Raw genomic sequence first — 18092 nt, forward strand, 5'->3', positions numbered from 1 at the left:
CCTAAGGTTGCACCAACACTTCCCTCCCACAAAATCTCCTAACAGGAATTGAAAAATCCTAGAAACATAATGGAAATTATCGATTGGCGAATCTCGGCAAGCAAAAAAGGGATCACCGGGAAGGAATCAGGAAGACGATTGGAACCCAGGGTTCGATCTCACAAGTAGAAGCTGGTCGGCTTCTCTGTCTCGAATCCATCGCCTCGCTATATGGATTGGGACAGAAAATGCCAGATCGATGGGCGAAAAAATATTAAGAGGTTTCTTCACCATCATCTAGTTACCTACTTCTCTTCCATCCATCTGATCTTATTACAATTAGAGTTTTGTTTTTTTCCAGGGCGTAGCACAGCTGGGGGCATATAGTTTCATAGTCGAGAGATCCCGGGTTCGATTCTCAATGTGTCATTATCTAAGGTTAGCGTCCCAGCCATGTGCTTTCAGCTGTGTACCTGGATTTACCTCCCTTCATATCCGTGGGATCGACTATAGGGGACCATTGATGTGACGGTTCTACATTTTTTTTTTATTACAATTAGAGTTTCAGGGTTCGATCCGAGGTGTCATTTCTTATATTAGCATCCAGACCCTGCACTATTTATCTTCCTTCATATCCATGATACCGGTTTTAGATGGGCTACTGATGTGATGATTCCATGTTTTTTTATTACAATTAGAGTTGTTCTTTTAAGATGGTCCAAAGTCAAAATCCTTTGATATGTAATATTTGATCTTTTCTTGATCCCTTTTATAATTTGTATGTCGGATTCATCTTTTGACATGTAAATTACGAAAGGGACCAGGATTAAGGATTGTGGATCCGAGGATCTGAACTCGTCAGTGGTTAACGCATGAGGTTTTGCTAACTTGAGGTATGAGATTCGAATCTCGGCATAATTAAAGTAAATGCCTTTCTCATGCACGAGTCACCATTCTAAGGGAGAATAGACACTCTGAGAGTTTACTTCCTCTGTATTGGTCTTGGGGTGGATTAGCGAGGGTGCAGTCGCTTTTATACCAACTTATTATAGTTAGAGTTGTCCTCTCGAGACGGTTGAGTGGCTAGCGTATAAGGTGTTGTCAACTTAAAGTTTGGGGTTCAAATTTCGGCATAGTTAAGATAAATATCTCTTTCATGCGTTAGTCACTATTCCAAGGGCTAGTAGTCATTCGTGATTTACTCTTCCGTATTGGTCCTAGGACCGGTTGACGGGGGCGCTGGGGGCGAGTGTCCCCTCGGGACAGTCTAGCACGTGAGATGTTGTCAACTTAAAGTCTGGGGTTTGAATCTCGGTATAGTTTAAATAAATACCTTCCTTATGCATCAGTTACTATTCAAAGACTAATAGTCATCCATGATTTACCTCCTCCGCATTGACCATAAAACGGATTGGCAGGTGTCAGGGGTGAGCTCAAACCTTTTGCCAGCTTATTACAATTAGAGTGTCCTCTCGGGATGCCGACTTATTACAGTTAGAATGTCTCCTCGGGACAGTCTACTGATTAGCGTCTGATATGCTTATCAACTTGAGGTTATGAGTTAATTACTATTCTAAGGGCTAATAGGCACCCATAATTTACCTTCTCCATAATAGTCTTGAACCGATAGGCGAGAACGTTAGGTGCAAAGATAGTCACCTTTTACCACCTTATTATAGCTAGAGCTATTCATTCGAATTGTCCTTCAAATGATTTAAATAGATTATATTAAACTTTTGCCAATAATCTATTTAAAGATTGGATTTTTAAACCCATGATTCGTGTGGATTGGTGCACGGTGGACTTAGATTGGTCTGTAAGTTAAGGGAAAAATAATACACCAACCTTAAAGCATAGTGAACAAATCATATAAGAAGTATAGTGAACAACAATGCTAAGTTTAACATAAGTTGAAAAGTGATTTGTGCATTTTGTTAGTGCACTCAACCTTACCTTTGATTCTCAAACCATATAAACCTCAACTACTCGACAAGGAAGTCCGGGTCGAAATGTGAAATTTCACAAGATTCCCTTAAAAAAACGTTAGCTTAAGTCTTCACATGGACTGCCATTTCAAAGTGGATAGAACACGGGTTACTAATAGCGGCCGAATGGGCGATGGACTGGAGTTATGTTCAAACCGAACCGGTCTAACTGGATTCTAAATCCGGGACCAAAATGGACTCCGGTCTGGATTTTAACCCGGGGTCCTTTCAAATTCGACTCGATTGAACCATATGGACCGGAAAGATTATAAACTTTAAATATTTCTCTTACTTTGGTGGGGAAACAATTGCGACGACGCAGATCGCCGCCGCATGCTGCAGCGCCAGATTCTGATCGCCGCGAAACGCACCGGCTCTTACAATTTCGCAAGCGCTTCGGTGCCACTTCCCAGTGACCTCCCTTCGTCGCCCCGACACCTCGCTTCCCTCCTTGCCTTCTCGGCCTTCCTGCCTTCTCCTCATCCCCCGCTTCGCTCGCCGACGGACGACCCCACCACCGCCTTCGTCCACCTGCTCAAGGCATCCTCCAGAACCGTCAATTCCCTCCTCGAAGCCCAGAGTCTGCATTCCGTCGCACTCAAGGCAGCTCTCGGCCACGACGATCGGGTTCGACTCGGCCTTCTGAATCTCTACGCCAAATGCGGCTTTTTGGATACCGCCCACAAGTTGTTCGACGAAATGCGAAACAGAGATGTGCTCTCGTGGACTATTCTTATCTCCAGCTACTCTCGTGTTGGGAAATTTGAAGAAGGGATCAACGTTTTCGCCGAAATGCTTGCCGATGGAGTTCCGCCAAACTGCGTTACACTGTCTAGTGTTCTGAAGTGCAGTGTGGGCTTCGGCGATCTCCAAAAGGGAAAAAGCGTACATGGATGGGCTTTGAGGAATGGGATTGAGTTTGATGTCGTTTTGCAGAACTCCATTCTTGATTTATATGCAAAATGTGGCACCTTGGCTTGCACGAAAAATGTTTTCCGATTGATGAGCAAGAAAGATGTTATATCGTGGAATATTATGATCAGTACATACCTACGAGATGGAGATGTTGAAAGAGGAATGGAGTTATTTATGCATTCACCCAATCAAGATGTTTCGAGTTGGAACACAGTCATTAATGGGCAAATGGAGCATGGTTTTGGTGTGAGGGCCCTTCAGATTCTTCATAATATGGTGGAGAAAGGACCTTCTTTTGATCACTTCACTTTCACCACAGCTTTAGTGTTAGCCAATAGATTAACCATGCTGAATTTAGGAAAAGAGCTTCATTGTCGAATACTCAGAGTTGGGTATAATGAAAGTGCATTTATTAGAACTGCACTTTCAGATATGTATGCCAAATGTGGTGATTTGGAAGCCTTGCCATTCATTTTTAATAGCACATCAGAATTTGTCGGATCAGTAGCTGAAAGCATTTCCTGGAGTGTTAGGGTTGCTGGTTATGTCAAAAATGGCATGCATGAAGAGGCATTCAAGTTTCTATGTAAGATGTTTCAGCTAGGGGTGAAGGTGGACCAATTTTCTCTAACTACCATTGCTGCAGCATGTTCTGATGCTAGGATTCTTGAGCAAGGGAAGCAGGTGCATTGCTGTGTCGAAAAGTTAGGTTATGGGCACGATGTATTTCTTGCATCTGCAATTACTGATATGTATGCTAAATGTGGTAATTTGGAAGATTCTCGTAAAGTTTTTGATAGCTTTGTCAATCGGAATGTTGTCTTATGGAGTTCACTTATAGGTGCTTATGCTTCATATGGTCAAGCAGCTGAGGCTATTCAACTTTTTGAGAAAATGTTAGAGGAGAAAATCATTCCAAATGAAATAAGCTTTGTTCATGTATTATCAGCTTGTGCTCATGAGGGATTAGTTGAAAAGGGTTGGGATTACTTTAAGTCAATGCAACAAGAATATGGAGTAGTCCCAAGTATTGAGCACTTCGCATGCATGGTTGATCTCCTTGCTCGAGCTGGTTTCCTTAAAGAGGCAGTATCCTTCATACATGAAAATAGCATCAGCAATCATCCAGTTGTCTTGAAAGCATTGCTATCTGCTTGTCGAATTCACAACAACATAACCTTGGGGATGTGGGTTTCTGAGCAACTACTTCAGCTCGAACCTTGTGATCATGAACATTATGTTCTTCTATCAAATATGTATGCTTTAGAAAAAAAGTGGGAGGATGCTTCAAAGGTGAGAACTATTATGCTTGAAAGAGGAATCAAAAAACTTCCAGAACAATCGTGGATTTAAATGAGGAATAAGGTGCCCACTTGTAAATTATATATTGGAAAGCAATTCAGATATACTCTGATTTGGACAACTTGGTTAGGAGGTTGCTCCTGTAGTACAGATTTTGTTCTTCATGTCATTCAAGAACAATAAAATTATAATGATGGAATTCTGATTTTTTACACTAGAAGGTTGCTCACTCAGATCATGCATGTTCCTTTTGGATCTATCACAGAATTTATGAGAGATTAGGACAATGGAGTTCAAAGAATTGAGCAGCTTGTGGATTTTGTTTACTGAAGTTGAGATCACACGTGGTCTGCTCTGTATGGTTTTAATCAAATTCTAACCGAGTTATCATTTGCAATAAATTTGAAATGTTCCATACGTGCTCAATTCGAGTTATCATTTGCTCTACGAGTCGTTAGCAATTGGATTACTTTATGACCTCCAAGGTTCTATAAAGAAAATTCGTCATGTTCTGTACTACTATTGTGAAGCTGGTGATGGTGAAAGATATCTACTAGAAAACTGAATAACTCCTTCAGTAGTAAGGATGGTGTTTGATACGTAGAATGGAATGGAATAGAATGAAATGAAACGAGTATGACTCATTCCCTCTATAATTCAATTCTAACGTTTGGATGAGCAGCTTTATTTTATCTTTATCAAATAGAATACTGATTAATTTGTTCTTATTTGAAGATAAATATGATAAATTTTGTTAGTTGGAATTTATTTTACTGCTATTTTTGTTCTTATCATTCCTGGTTTTATTCCTGAGATGCAAAATGAACTCAGTTTTTCTTGCATTTCACATAGATACTTGTGACAGACACTAAAGAAGAGAGCTACAGCTTGAGCTTTTGAAAATTGATCATCAGTTGGTTTGAATTTGTCATTATTGAACTCTTGAGAGCTTCAAGGGGTGGATAATCCAAGGCTAAAACAGGTCGGACCACGATTTTAGCCAAACAAAGAAAGCAATCTCTCTCTCTCTCATCGTTGTTACAACAAGGACGATTTTGACATTTTGAAACACTGAGATGGGATTCCAGTAATGGACAAAGACAGATACCTAGTTTGAGAGTAATGGATTGGACTGGTAAAATTGATATATTGGATCCAAATGCAAAATTGAATTAAATTAATTTTTTGAGTTTTATAATTAAAAAAAAACTAATAAAACACTCCGTTAAAATTTTTTCCCAATTCCTTTTCTCAATATTTGATTATTTTTTTCCAAAAAAAAAAAACAAAAAGCATCCCACACACCTCCCGAAGAGTCACTGCCCGTCTTACCTACACGTGTTCATATCCTTCCGGCCTCGCTCGTGCCCCACGCTTTCACGTGCGTGCCTCGTCCCATCCGCATTCCCTCCGTGCCCCGTATCGTGCCGACAAATATGACGCCACGTGGCACCTACTGGAGTGATATATTTTCGCAATAATCCGAAACAAATAATGGTAATGAATTTTACACCGAGCAGAAAAGGCATCTCCACCGAATATTCGCACTTCTCACTGTTCAAGTCGAAGAACAGTGGAACTAGCGTGCAGATTTGAGCACGTAGCTATATGGCCACCCCATCCGCCCACGTTTAAATCACACAATGAAGCCTACCCGTCTATATATTCGACCAAAGTTACGGTTCACTGGTAGGTCCCATCGTTTTACCCACCCACCTACGCTGCCGTGTCGATAAATCCATTCCCCCTCCCTTTCTCCGACCGCTAGGAGCGAAATATGGCATTCCAAATCCGGACGAAGCGAGTCGCCGCCGCCGCGCTACACGGCGGCAATTCTGCCGCTCGGCACGTGGCCGGATACGACTCCAGCGGCAGCGACCACGGAGCCACCACGTGCCTCTCGGGGCTCGTCCAAGCCTTCCTTGAGAGTACCGCTGACTCCGACGAGGAAGCCGTCGCCAGCCGCGGAGGCCGACCGGAGCACGAAGGGAGCGGGGAGGACGAGGACGCCGATTTCGGCATCCTGGAGACTGTCCGCCAGCTGATGTTCCCGCCGCCGGAGAAGGATCTTTTCCGCGCTGGCCTTGCCGCTGACGTTTACAAGGCGGCGGAGAGCCTCTCTTGGCTGAAGAGTACCGCCCCTGCTTTACGGAGGGCGACGATGATGCGGCTTAGGTCTGCGGGATACAATGCCGGCATCTGCAAGGCGAAGTGGGACGCCGCTGGAGGGATCTTAGCCGGATGCTACGAGTACATCGACGTAGTGGCGCCGGCGGGAGACGAAACGAGGGAAATGCGGAAGGGGAAGAGGTACATCGTGGACTTGGACTTCGCGGCGGAGTTCGAGGTTGCGAGGGCGACGGAGGCGTACCGGAGCGTGGTGGCTGCGCTGCCGCCTGTGGCTGTGGCGGAGGATGAGGCGGTGCGGAGGGTGGTTCGGGAGGTGTCGGACGCGGCGCGGAGGTCGCTGCGAGCGAGGGGCCTGCACGTGCCCCCGTGGCGGAAGAGCCGCTACATGCTCGCCAAGTGGCTCGGGCCCTACCGACGGATCACAAACCCAGTAACCTCCGCCTCCCTCGCCGACGCGGTTGCCCGCGGCGACGGCGAAGTCAAGTGCCGCTCCGTCGGGTTCCCGACGGCGCCTCCCCTCGCGGTTCTTGCCGCCCGCACTCGTTGATGCCAGCGCGGGATTTGATACGCGGCGATCGACCAAGTGGATGAGTTGGCACGATGCGACGTGGGCCATGCTGGAGCCCACTTTCTTCAGTTTTCTACGTGGATAAACGTGATTTACAGGATAAGGTCGTGTAATCAACTTTTTTTAAAAAATACGTGAAAAACAAGAGACAAGAAGAAAAGCCGACTGGACAGCACGTGGCAGTAAAGACCTGGCCTCTGACCTTGCGATCGACCCGCGACAACGTCACCATCATTCATCTAGTAAGTGCGGGGCCCACCTGCACCGGTTGATCACGGACGTCCACTTGGCGTTTTCGATCCGGATGATAAAGAAATAAGAGTGTTTAGAAGAACAGAATTTGCTATGTCAACTAAATGAGGCGATGGTCACAAAACCAAATTATTTTAAGATAAAATCAAGATCAGATAAGATGACATTGAAAGATATTCCGGGGCAGAGCAGAAAACAGCTGTAATCTTATCCAATATTATGTTGGCTTTCTTCTTCCTCATGTTTTGTTGTTTGGCCTTTGGAAGGCCATGAAGCCAACAACACCTAACACCTAGTAGCATTAAAGGAGTCAAAATGACAAATATATATTATATTGAAAAGGAATGCAATCCATTCATGTGCTCCTGAACCTTCTCCCATCTGCTTACCATGTTCATGAATAACCTAACTTTCACTCTTAGGGAAATGAAGTATAATCATCTTTGTTTTCCTATGACAGTTCTTCAAAACCAGGGAAGAAAACTGGTAAACTATGGATAAACTTACTGCAGATCACAAATATTAGTGTTATATCAGGCAGCCATCCTTATAAATGAAGATAAAAAAAAAGGCAATATCTTAGTTTGCTGTGCAGTCATTAAGCTTCACCACTTTATTTTGAAACCTACGGCCTTTCCGCTGATCATCAATCCAACTCAAGCCTGGAAGTTTGTTGAATTGTCTACCCCTTATCATTCCTCTAACTCTTGCCGCTTCTTCCCATTCTCCTCTCTCAGCGTATATGCTAGACAGAAGTACATAGTTTCCGGTATTTTCAGGTTCCAACTTAAAAAGATCCTTTGCAACCTTCTCAGCAATCTCAATATTAGCGTAGGTCCTACAAGCGGCGAGCAATGCACCAAGAGATCCTGGATGAGGTCCCATTGGCATGCTCAGAATCATGTCATGAGCTTCTTTAAGCCTCCCTGCCCGTCCGAGCATGTCTACAACGCAACCATAGTGGTCACCCCTGCGTTCCATGCCGTAGTCCCGAACCATGCTTTCCCAGTATTCCAATCCTTGATCGACAAGCCCCGCATGGCTGCATGCACTCAGCACGCCTACAAACGTGATTGGATCTGGCTTGATAGCTTCTTGTTGCATTCTCTTGAAAATTTCAAGCGCCTGTAACTCGTGCCCATGGGTTGCGAGCCCATTGATAAGTGCAGTGTACGAGTATGCATCAGGGAAAGGAATCTCCTTGAAGACAAGGAGTGCTTTCTCGACATTGCCACACTTGGCAAACATGTCCACAAGTGCAGTGAGGACACGCTCATTCCTCTCGATCCTCTTCTGATCGACATAGGACCCAATCCAGATTGCTAGCTCCGCACTCCCTAATTGTGCCGCGGCAGAAATGACACCGACCATGGTGACTGCATCTGGTTCGATCCGCCTCCGTTCCAACTCGCGGAACAGTGCAAGAGACTCCGTTGGCATTCCGCATTGGGAGTATCCGGTAATCATGGCGGCCCAGGTGATCAGGGTCTTCTCAGGCATTCTGTCGAACACTTGTCTGGCCTGAAGAACCTCACCGACCTTGCAGTACCCAACAATCAAAACGGTCCAAGAGACAACATTGCGAACAGGCATCCGATCGAATATATCCTTGGCTGAGGGCAGGTCACCGGCATTGGCGTAACCGACGATCATTGCATTCCAGGATATAACATTGCGATGGGGCATGGCGTCGAACAGGCGACGGGCGGCTGGCATGTCAGCTCCCATGCGAGCGTGGGCGCCGAGGATCGCATTGAATGAGACAATGTCCTTGAGGGGCATATCAAGGAAGGCGGCGCGAGCGCTAGGGAGGGAGCTGCATTTGCCGTACATGTCGACGAGGGCGTTGGCGACCGGGAGGACGGCGAGCAGGCCGGAGCGGATAGCACGGGAGTGAATCTCGGCGCCGAGGGAGAGGGAAGGAGCGGCAGAGGCGCAGTTGAGGAGGAAGGGGAGGGTGAAACGACCGGCGGTGAGGGAGGCGCGAATCATGAGGAAGTAGAGGCGGAAGGCGGCGAACGGAGCGGAGGAGAGTGGGGACTTGGAAAGGAATCGGATGGCATCGTTGAATAGGCGGGCAAGGGAATCGTCGGAAGCGACGTCCGGGAAGGAGCGGAGGAGGTGGCAGTGAATTTGGTTGAGCTGCGGGAGGTGAATCGGGGTCGTGGATCTGAGGATAGAGACCAGGCGGCCGACATCGGTGCCGGAGGTGGTGCCGGCGGCGGTGAGAGACACTGGATTTTGGATCGGCGAGCATGAGTTGACAGCCGCCACCTTGAAGATCGAAGTATGAGTGATCGAGGCGAAAGGCAGCGGGAAGAACGAAGGAGGAGATTCGGCGAACTACTAACAACGGGGGAAACAGATGTTTTATTCCTTCGAGGCGGGGCCTCAATCTCTCTATTTTGTAAATTAATTTAATTTAATTTTATAAAAAAACCTCTAAACCAATTTGATCCGTCCTTAATAATTTCAATTCTATTTAAAATTAATTTAAACATATAAAAGTTGATACGGTCATGAAGTCTATTAAAGATAGAGAAAAATATGAAACATCGATCGGTGTGAAAGTTAAAGTTAAAATAGATAAAGTGACGTTCACGTGGTAAAAAGTGATTTGCTCGCCCCCAGCACCCCCGGTCTCAGATAAAGTGACGTTCATATATCATGTGAAGTTGGTCGAATGAGTCAATAAAGTAGGATGGACGATATCTTCGAACGGATGAGCATAGTCAAGCGGATAACATAAGATTAAGAGATAAATAGTACATCTTGACCTACCGCTCCTATCGAACGGGTGGTGTTCTGATCAAGTGAGAGACAACCCTCCGATAACAGAAAAGTAAAATGAAAGGAGATAGCTATGTGTCAGTATGACTGAGCTGGGAGGTTTCGGCCGAGCGGCCTTCGGTTAGCCTACAGTGGAACTTACTTGTATATCTCATCGTATCTTTTTGAAGGTTTGTGTTACTGACAATAGAGCATGTCCAACAATCAGATTATACTTTAGAAGCGTACAACCTGTCACATCAGGGTTTGTGTGCTCGCTTAGGGAAATGTGTTAGGGATATTTTTTAACTTGTCTTTTCCTAAGACACTTTGGAAAATATGTACACGCTTTGAAGTGCATATACAGACACTACAGTGACTATAAAAAAAAGTTCTCATCTACAGATGGAGGTATGTGTTACTATGTTATTTTAGAGCAATGATATGTTTAAGGAAAAAAACTTAAGGGAAAGCTCAAGGATAGACACATAAAGTCATGACTCACCATTTCACTTTTTGTGGGCCCCATCACTTTATGTGTCTATCTATGAGCTTTTCCTTGAGTTTTTTTCCTTGAGCATATCATTTTCCGTTATTTTATACGCTCTTTGCTAAAACATTTCAACTATTCTATACTAAATCGAGGATTAACTCATGTGTTGGAGGATTAACGCTGGGAACCGTTCCCGACCCTAGCGATTTGTGTCTTTCAAGATGACGTAGAGTCTTCATCCCATCAACTACAAAGTCACATCCTTAACTAGTCATCTTCTTAGTTTTCCGACAGAATCAGAAGTAGCCAAAAGTAACCAAGAATAAATCATATTACCTTTGCTTTATTTGGCTATCCACATTTGTTCTAGGGTTTTGGATTGCATCATTATGTGAAATGGCAGGGTTACCTGAATTATTAGATTGTTTAGAAACTATCTTACACACCATTTTTGCTGGAGATACCTTGTATTTATATGGGCTCATCGAAGGATCCATAAAATGAGTTGAGGACAACAAATAAATTTTCTCTAGTTTTTAAAAGTCACATTTACGAGAGCACAATGAATGCATCAAGAGACATTGAAAACATTAGTGATCATAACAAAAAAAAATCTAGCTATTTGAATATTACTAGTGATATAATATTGGATAACAAATATATCAGATAAATAAAGTTTGATGGTGAAGTCTGAATATGTTGAAGCTGCCCAGTTTTATTACTGGTATCAATCACCATATAAACTCATGTTGCTTGAGACAATAGAAACTACTGATTATCTTTACCTGTTTTATTGTTTTTAGCACCCCGTAAACTACATTGTGTTATAAACCAACATTGTGTTCTACATTTATAAACCTATCCTTCATATCCATCACGACTTTAAGCTAAAGCGTAGGTTGCAGCAGATTATTAGTAACAAAAGGGAATTTTTTATTGTCCTTCAAAGTTTTTCTTTAAAATTGTTTTTTGGAAATTTAAAAGCATCGAAATATTTAAGCATTGACATGCTTAGTTGCTTTTTAACAAAATAAATAGCTTTCTAAAATCTTTATTAATTTTCAATTGAATAATATTCTTAGGTAGCAGGTAAACAATATTCATTTATTTATTGCATAAATATAATTACTTTTCAATTGAAAAATAGTTTTTTCACTATAATCTATGTCTGCAAACAATTGGAAATATTGATCTGGACGATTGTTGATGAGGCCGTTTAGAGCTTGGTTTTGGTAGGGTACTCTAGCAAAAGAGAAGGTGGAGATGTGACTTGGGTTGTACAATAATATTTCATCTTAGGGCATGTATATTGATGGATGTTATTTTATCAAAAAAATATAAGATCCACATACCATATATATACATTATATTAACACATTCATTCTTTCATATTTATTTTAACATTAACTTTCATTATTTGTGAGACTCGCTGTCTATTAATCTTTATTTTTATTATAATTTTAATTATATTTACATAATTTAAATGATTATTATTTAAAATAATTAATAATTTTATTTTTAAACATATTATTTACATAAAATTAAAATATATTTATTTAAAATTAAAATAAATAATAATATTAATAATTTTATTTAAAATTAAAATATTATTGTAAATTTAAAATGGAGGAGTACAACTTATAAAAAAAAATATATTTACATAAGCTTAAAATACAATACTTTCAAAGATTGAAATATAGAGATGAGTATTTATAGATGATTTTTTTTTTAAATTATCCGTTGAAAAAAAAAGTAATTGAAAAAGTCATCGAAAAATTAAAACTATCTATTGATTAAAAACTATTCGTTTAACCGTTTTTTTTTATTTTTTTTAATAGAATATATATATATATATATATATATATATATATATATATATATATATATATATATATATATATATATATATTAAATAAAAATAATAATAAATTTGATCTATAAAGGAACCTGCCACATGCAATATTGATTAAAAAATTAAAAAAAAAAATATTAAACGCGTTCAATATTTTGATGGGTCTCATGTACGTTATAACCATCTTGCATTTATTTTAACGTCCTAAAAATGTTATAATAATTGATCAATGTAGTTGCTCTTAAGATTGTAAGAGCAAATTAAAAAATTATCATTTACAAAATTGCAGTTATTAGCAACGAGAGTGAGGCAGCTTTAAACAAATTAATCGTTAATCTACTTTTCATTTTATGCTCGTGTCTAATTTTGACGCCTGTCATAAACTTAGGTTTGACTCCTATTTTACATGTGACCCAAGTGATCAATTTTATATGTAACATTAATAAAATTACTTTTTTATAGGTATTCAGTTAATTAATATTTTACTTTAGTAGTACCGTAAGTAACACACAAAGGGTAAAATTTACTTCATGTAGTCCTCAACAAATACTACAACTGACTATTGGATTATATCCTTATATAATCAACCTGGATTAGGTGGGATTAATCAATATTTTAAATTAGATATCTACATCAAACCTAAGATCCAAATATATTACATTTTCTTAATTCGTGGATCATTACGGTACCCAAATAATCTAAAATTTTGGATCAGATAGGAGGTCAAACTTGCGGATTATATGGGCACCAAAGCCTATATCTTGACAGATAAACTTGCGGTCACAACCATATGACTGTCCAACTAATATAGTAAATCTGTTGAAAATTTAATTTTGCTACAATTTCAGAAGGGGGAAAAAATTGAAGGGATGATCTAACCCTAAACAAAGATGCAAACGTCCCAACTAAGGCGTTAGAGATGCATCTTAGCACAGCTTAAAGCAATAAGATGGGCAGAGGACAAAAAAAATAGACATGGGGCTTGGACAAAGGATGGGGAGTAGCTACCTAAAAGGATGGCAGAAGCCAGCCATGCTTCCTCGCGTGGTCCACATATTCTTGGAACTTTTCCTCTGCATTAGGAATATCGAGGGCAATGTCATCGAGACCATCCTTCACACGGGCGAACCCTTTGGTCATTTGGTAGACAGTAATCAATCCTTCACTAAAACACTCCTGCAGTAAACCCAGTAACCTGTCATTCTTCTTTTCCATAGCCATCACTAAAGCTTTCTTCACTACTTCATGAATGAAGAAAGGCATTGCCAAATCACGGATACATTGCCGGGCTTCTCTGATGTCACCTCCACTCTCATACTCCTCCAGAAGTTTTATAATCTTGTCCTTTGCATCCTCCACTGTCCAGCCGATGCCGCCACCCCAACATCTCAGAAGCCTCTCACCAGCATGTCGAGCAGAAACTAGCGAGCGGGCCATCTGAACTGTTTCTCTACCCCTGCAATTTTGGGGAAGCATGCTGTTGATCTCCTCCAGGTTGAGTGGCGCTAGGACATCATCAATGACGGCCCTTGCCAGAAATAGAGCTAGCTCATTGGAAGCATTCAAAATGTCCAATGCAGTGTCCTCCGTGGATTCAAGTAGCATTATGAATCCATCCACAACGTCCTCTCTCGAAAACATTTCCATACTGAGGGCGGATAAAAGAGCAGATGCCATTTCCTTCTCCCTGTTCTTGCGGTCCAGTGCAAGTGTTATCAGTTTCTTGATAAAAATAGGATTATACTTAGCAGCACCCAAGTCTTCGAGACTTCTGATAAGCTCCAGGATGTCATCGGAGAGGAAATATTCCCGTATTATGTTGACAGTTTCTTCTTTGTATTTCTTCAATCTATCATAAACTTCATCTTTGAACTCCTCATCTGCCCCATTTGACTTGAGTAAAGAAGGGTCCAGCCATCCATCAGAAATTGCTACGTTTACTATATTCTCATACATTGATTTTGCAGCAGGAACGTCTAGAGATAGATCATCAAGACTCTCATTAAGCCTAGAGAAACCCTTGGTCATCTGACTAGGACTAATTAGGAATTCTTCAGACGTTTTTTTTAAAAGCTTTAGCATAAGAGGTTCTGCCGTGTGGATTTCCACAGCAAGGATCAGAGCTCGTTTCACTACCTCATGATGGAAGAATGAGACTCCCAACTCCCTGATGCACCTGCAGGCCTCTGTTGCATCTCCATTCTCAATATATTCCCTCAACAAATCTGCAATCTTCTTTTTAACCTCTTCAACAATAAGTTGGGTGGTGCCACCCCATTTACGCTCAACTAATTCTGCATGATGGGGAGCTGAGAGGTAGCTCTTTTCCACAGTTTGAATGACACAAAGGCCTTTAGAAGATTCAGGAAGCGTTTTCTTTGCTTTTGTGAGAAAGACAGGTGGTAGGATTTCATCAACAACAGCACGAGCTATAAATAAAGCCAGCACGTCAACAGCATCAAGTATGTCAAGAGCCAAATCATCAACTGACTCAAGTAGCATGAGAAAACCCTGTCTGATTTGAGATGAACTGATCACATCTGCATACAGAGCAGATAGCAGAACAGATGCCATCTCCTTCTCTTTGGCACGCCTATCCATTGCCATGGAAACAAGTTTCTTAACAAAGAAGTGATGGTATTCATCAGAGCTAAGGTCTCTAAGATCTGTTACGGCTAAGCATACATCACCAGTGCTGAAGTACTCCTTAATGATTGTTGTTATAGATTTTTTGTAGTCATGTACAAGGTTACAAATTGTGGTACCATCTAGCTGATCTGATTCCTGCCATTGCAATCAATTATTACCACACATAGGTTGAGAAGAATAAAAACAAATATGCAAAACAGCCAACCCACCATGCACATGCAGCCATGGCATGCATCAAGTATATGTACATTTACAAAACTCAGCGAATGCATGAGAAAAGTTCATACCTCTCCGCTATCATAATTAGGATCATTTGGGTCCATGTGTGAATCAGTATCAGTATCCAAGAGCATGCCCCAAGTTCCTTTGCCACCGGCTCCATCTGAACATAATCTTAAGTGCTTTATCAGAAATATTCAAATTGAACTGTAGACTGAAGGATAATAAATCTCAAAGAATGCATGAATGAATTAATGTCTTTGACATTTTGGCAAATTTAAAATTGTTCCGGAAAAATAACAAAGACCTCTGTAAACTATTTTCCAAGATCTAAATAAATACACATCTAAAATGCTAACGGAAGACTAACAAAATTCAGTGTCACAGGGAAGTATCAATAATTATGTCCTTAAGCTAAAGAGGGTAAATAATAGTAAGCCACCAAGTAATACAGGTTCATGTTATAAATTAATATCCAACAATATTTTTTAAAATGGGGAAGTGAAGATAACCTTCTGGAAAAAGATGATCTAGGAAACATAACTCTGGTACAAATGATTGATAAACAAATAATTTAAAAATATGAAAACAACAACAACAACATGTTTTTAATTTAAAAATATGAAGAGAATTAAAAAAACCTCGCGAATCCATTTTAGAATTTTCATGTGTTGTACATTAACTATTTTTTTGTGTATGTTCATTTCTAAATTGCCCAATACTCCAACTCAGGTAATCCACATCTAAGATTCTTATTCATACAGAATAATTGTTTAAACCGCATTACATTTCAGTCAAATTTAGTTGACCTAAAAACATTTTGTTTTTAAAGTCTCTTGCTATAACTTAAGCTGACTTTATTTTATTTAACTTCTCATCAACTATACAATATTGGCTGCAAATAATATGCATAAAAATTTATAAATCTATGCAGTAATAACTTTTGGTTATTTTCATTCATTAATCTCTCAAAGTACAATTGAAATACTATCCTTTATGTTAAAAAGAGGAATTGAGCAACACTGGAGAACCTCATGCAAATACCTCAATGAAAGCAAATCGCCACATAACCAAGACAAGGACTGCAACATAGGTTGGTGAATTCAGGATTAACTTAGTAAGAAATATAATGTCAACAACATACTCTAAATATTAATAGAATAAAGTTCATCTTGATATCCATATCTCAGACATTATATATTTTAGTATTTAGATATTGCCCATATCTTTGGTCATTCAAAAGATCTTAGAACATGCATGCCTGTGCAATCAAATACTATACCTGGTTCCATATTTACATGCCTCCTGGAATGAGCAATACAGGCATATGAACATGAAGTTCTGAGACTAATCAACTAGTCGTTCAGCATAATCATGCAACTTATATGGTGCCGCAGAGAGATTTAAGGGCCCAATAGGAAGTACTCTACTACTTTAAAACAGAGAATTCTACCATCGTTTGGACATCTGTGCACTTATGAATGCTAAATTTCCTGCACGTTGTGTATAACTTTCCTCCATTAGCAAAATGACATATAATTGATATTCTGGTACTTTGATTAACACAAAAGAAATTTATAGCAGTTCTTGAAAGTGGGGAACCAAGGGATTCTAGACCGCTGTCATTCAGTCTCACTATCTTATCCTCCTTTCTTTTAATAGCTCTTACTAAAGTTTAAATCTCAGTACTTTTAGAAAGCACATACTGGTCTTTTATCTGAATCTACTACCAATACATTTGTAATAGTCTTTGAGTACCCTAAATGAAAAGCATATACAGTAGAAGATAATAAGTATAGATTTGTAGCGCACTGGAAACATCAGATATGACATATTATCTATTCTTTACCATCACCCTTTCTCAATTTATAGTTCGATTTCACCTCCGAAAGTAGTGTCTAGTAATGATAGATGAACCAGAACCAAACCAGAGCAAGAATCTAGAAGATATATTTTTCTTCATGTGCCTTCTGGATATATCAACAATTAACCCCGTTTGCTTTTTCTTTTTATTTGATCTATGTACCTCATGCGTCCGCTCCACCATCAAACCGTCAAGGGGTGTCAACTAAATTAATTTTTGTACTTCATACCAACTAAGGTACCACACCCTCTTCAATTGCCATAAAAATTACTTGCTAAAAATCACCACGATAGCAAGAGAAATCGTCACTCACCCTTTTTTACTCGTACAAGCTTCCCCGAACGCGTGCGCCGCACATTCCTCGCTCCCTTGGCATGAGTCTCGGCAAGCCCCGCTTTCGATCTGGGCGACGAGGACAACGCCTCCGCTTTCTGCGCCGCTATACTCTGCGCCTCCCTCTGCTCCTCCGTCAAAAAACCCTCATCCTTAAGCGACGCCATCTTCTCTCCTCCGATCATTCCTAATCATTAGACCATCAACGGCCGGAAATATAAGACGAATCGAGAAAGGGATCGAAAGAGGACCTTTCCCTGGATGTGGCTCGGCGATCTCGAGCCAAGAAGGGGGAGAGGGAGCGAAGGGGATCGGAAGCCCTAGAGGAGACGCCGATCGCGAGCCTGACGTCCTCTATCAATCCGGCGAAACGGAACCGGAAAAGGGAAGGGGGTGCGATGGCACGACGGAAGGCCGTATTTATAGACGAACAGGGAGAGCATATCTCTATCCGGTTTACACGTGGCACGCTCCGCTCCTGGCGTGGGTTGAATCGCCCAGTCCGGTCAGCCTCTCTCCCGGCCGTGAACTCCACTCGTCGTACAGTCACTCCCTTCCAATACCCCCTTCTTACTCCATAGTAGTTTCCTGTTGGCCCCACCGAGCATAACTGTCTGTTTCGCTTTCATTGGACTTTGATTGACGACCCAAGGTTGACATAAAATTGTGGTGTTATTCAAATCAACCGGGGTTTTTTTAGAGAAATTAACAAATTAAAAACCGAATATCATTTAATTGTATAAATTATAATATAATAGAATTAGTACGCCTCGATACCAACA

The 18092-nt window shown here is 40.9% G+C and overlaps 4 protein-coding genes across 5 annotated transcripts; 2 read left to right on the top strand and 2 right to left on the bottom strand.

Moving 5' to 3' along the window:
- Positions 1–2297: 2297 nt before the first annotated feature.
- LOC121995280 (pentatricopeptide repeat-containing protein At2g22070-like) lies at positions 2298–4232 on the top strand. The gene has a single exon (XM_042549059.1). It carries the CDS (start codon positions 2298–2300, stop codon positions 4230–4232), a length of 1935 nt encoding a protein of 644 aa, XP_042404993.1.
- Positions 4233–5652: 1420 nt separating this feature from the next.
- LOC121997909 lies at positions 5653–7024 on the top strand. Its single transcript, XM_042552578.1, has one exon. The coding sequence runs from the start codon at positions 5959–5961 to the stop codon at positions 6856–6858; it is 900 nt and encodes a 299-aa protein (XP_042408512.1). The 5' UTR covers positions 5653–5958; the 3' UTR covers positions 6859–7024.
- Positions 7025–7653: 629 nt separating this feature from the next.
- Positions 7654–9497, bottom strand: LOC121997908 (pentatricopeptide repeat-containing protein At3g29230-like). The gene has a single exon (XM_042552577.1). The coding sequence runs from the start codon at positions 9121–9123 to the stop codon at positions 7711–7713; it is 1413 nt and encodes a 470-aa protein (XP_042408511.1). The 5' UTR covers positions 9124–9497; the 3' UTR covers positions 7654–7710.
- Positions 9498–12848: 3351 nt separating this feature from the next.
- On the bottom strand, positions 12849–17749 carry LOC121997911 (MA3 DOMAIN-CONTAINING TRANSLATION REGULATORY FACTOR 1-like). Of its 2 annotated transcripts, XM_042552579.1 has the most exons (4): positions 17562–17749; positions 17291–17497; positions 15182–15276; positions 12849–15029 (listed from the first exon to the last, which is right to left on the bottom strand). In XM_042552579.1, the coding sequence occupies exons 2-4, from the start codon at positions 17493–17495 to the stop codon at positions 13254–13256; spliced, it is 2076 nt and encodes a 691-aa protein (XP_042408513.1). In that variant the 5' UTR covers positions 17496–17497; positions 17562–17749; the 3' UTR covers positions 12849–13253. The 2 variants fall into 2 exon arrangements, with proteins under 2 accessions (XP_042408513.1, XP_042408514.1); XM_042552580.1 differs by lacking the exons at positions 17291–17497; positions 17562–17749 and adding an exon at positions 16396–17283.
- Positions 17750–18092: the final 343 nt, after the last annotated feature.

This window comes from Zingiber officinale, chromosome 6A (genome assembly GCF_018446385.1).
Source record: "Zingiber officinale cultivar Zhangliang chromosome 6A, Zo_v1.1, whole genome shotgun sequence".
NCBI lineage: Eukaryota > Viridiplantae > Streptophyta > Magnoliopsida > Zingiberales > Zingiberaceae > Zingiber > Zingiber officinale.

Bases quoted from the DNA above. Each gene is read 5' to 3' on its own strand.
- LOC121997911 (XM_042552579.1), bottom strand. From the start codon at position 17,495: ATGATCGGAGGAGAGAAGATGGCGTCGCTTAAGGATGAGGGTTTTTTG. The intron at 15,277-17,290 runs GTGAGTGACGAT...GATTATGTTCAG, and splicing joins GCTTGTACGAGTAAAAAAGG to ATGGAGCCGGTGGCAAAGGA. The intron at 15,030-15,181 runs GTATGAACTTTT...TTGCAATGGCAG, and splicing joins CTAATTATGATAGCGGAGAG to GAATCAGATCAGCTAGATGG.
- LOC121997909 (XM_042552578.1), top strand. From the start codon at position 5,959: ATGGCATTCCAAATCCGGACGAAGCGAGTCGCCGCCGCCGCGCTACAC.
- LOC121995280 (XM_042549059.1), top strand. From the start codon at position 2,298: ATGCTGCAGCGCCAGATTCTGATCGCCGCGAAACGCACCGGCTCTTAC.
- LOC121997908 (XM_042552577.1), bottom strand. From the start codon at position 9,123: ATGATTCGCGCCTCCCTCACCGCCGGTCGTTTCACCCTCCCCTTCCTC.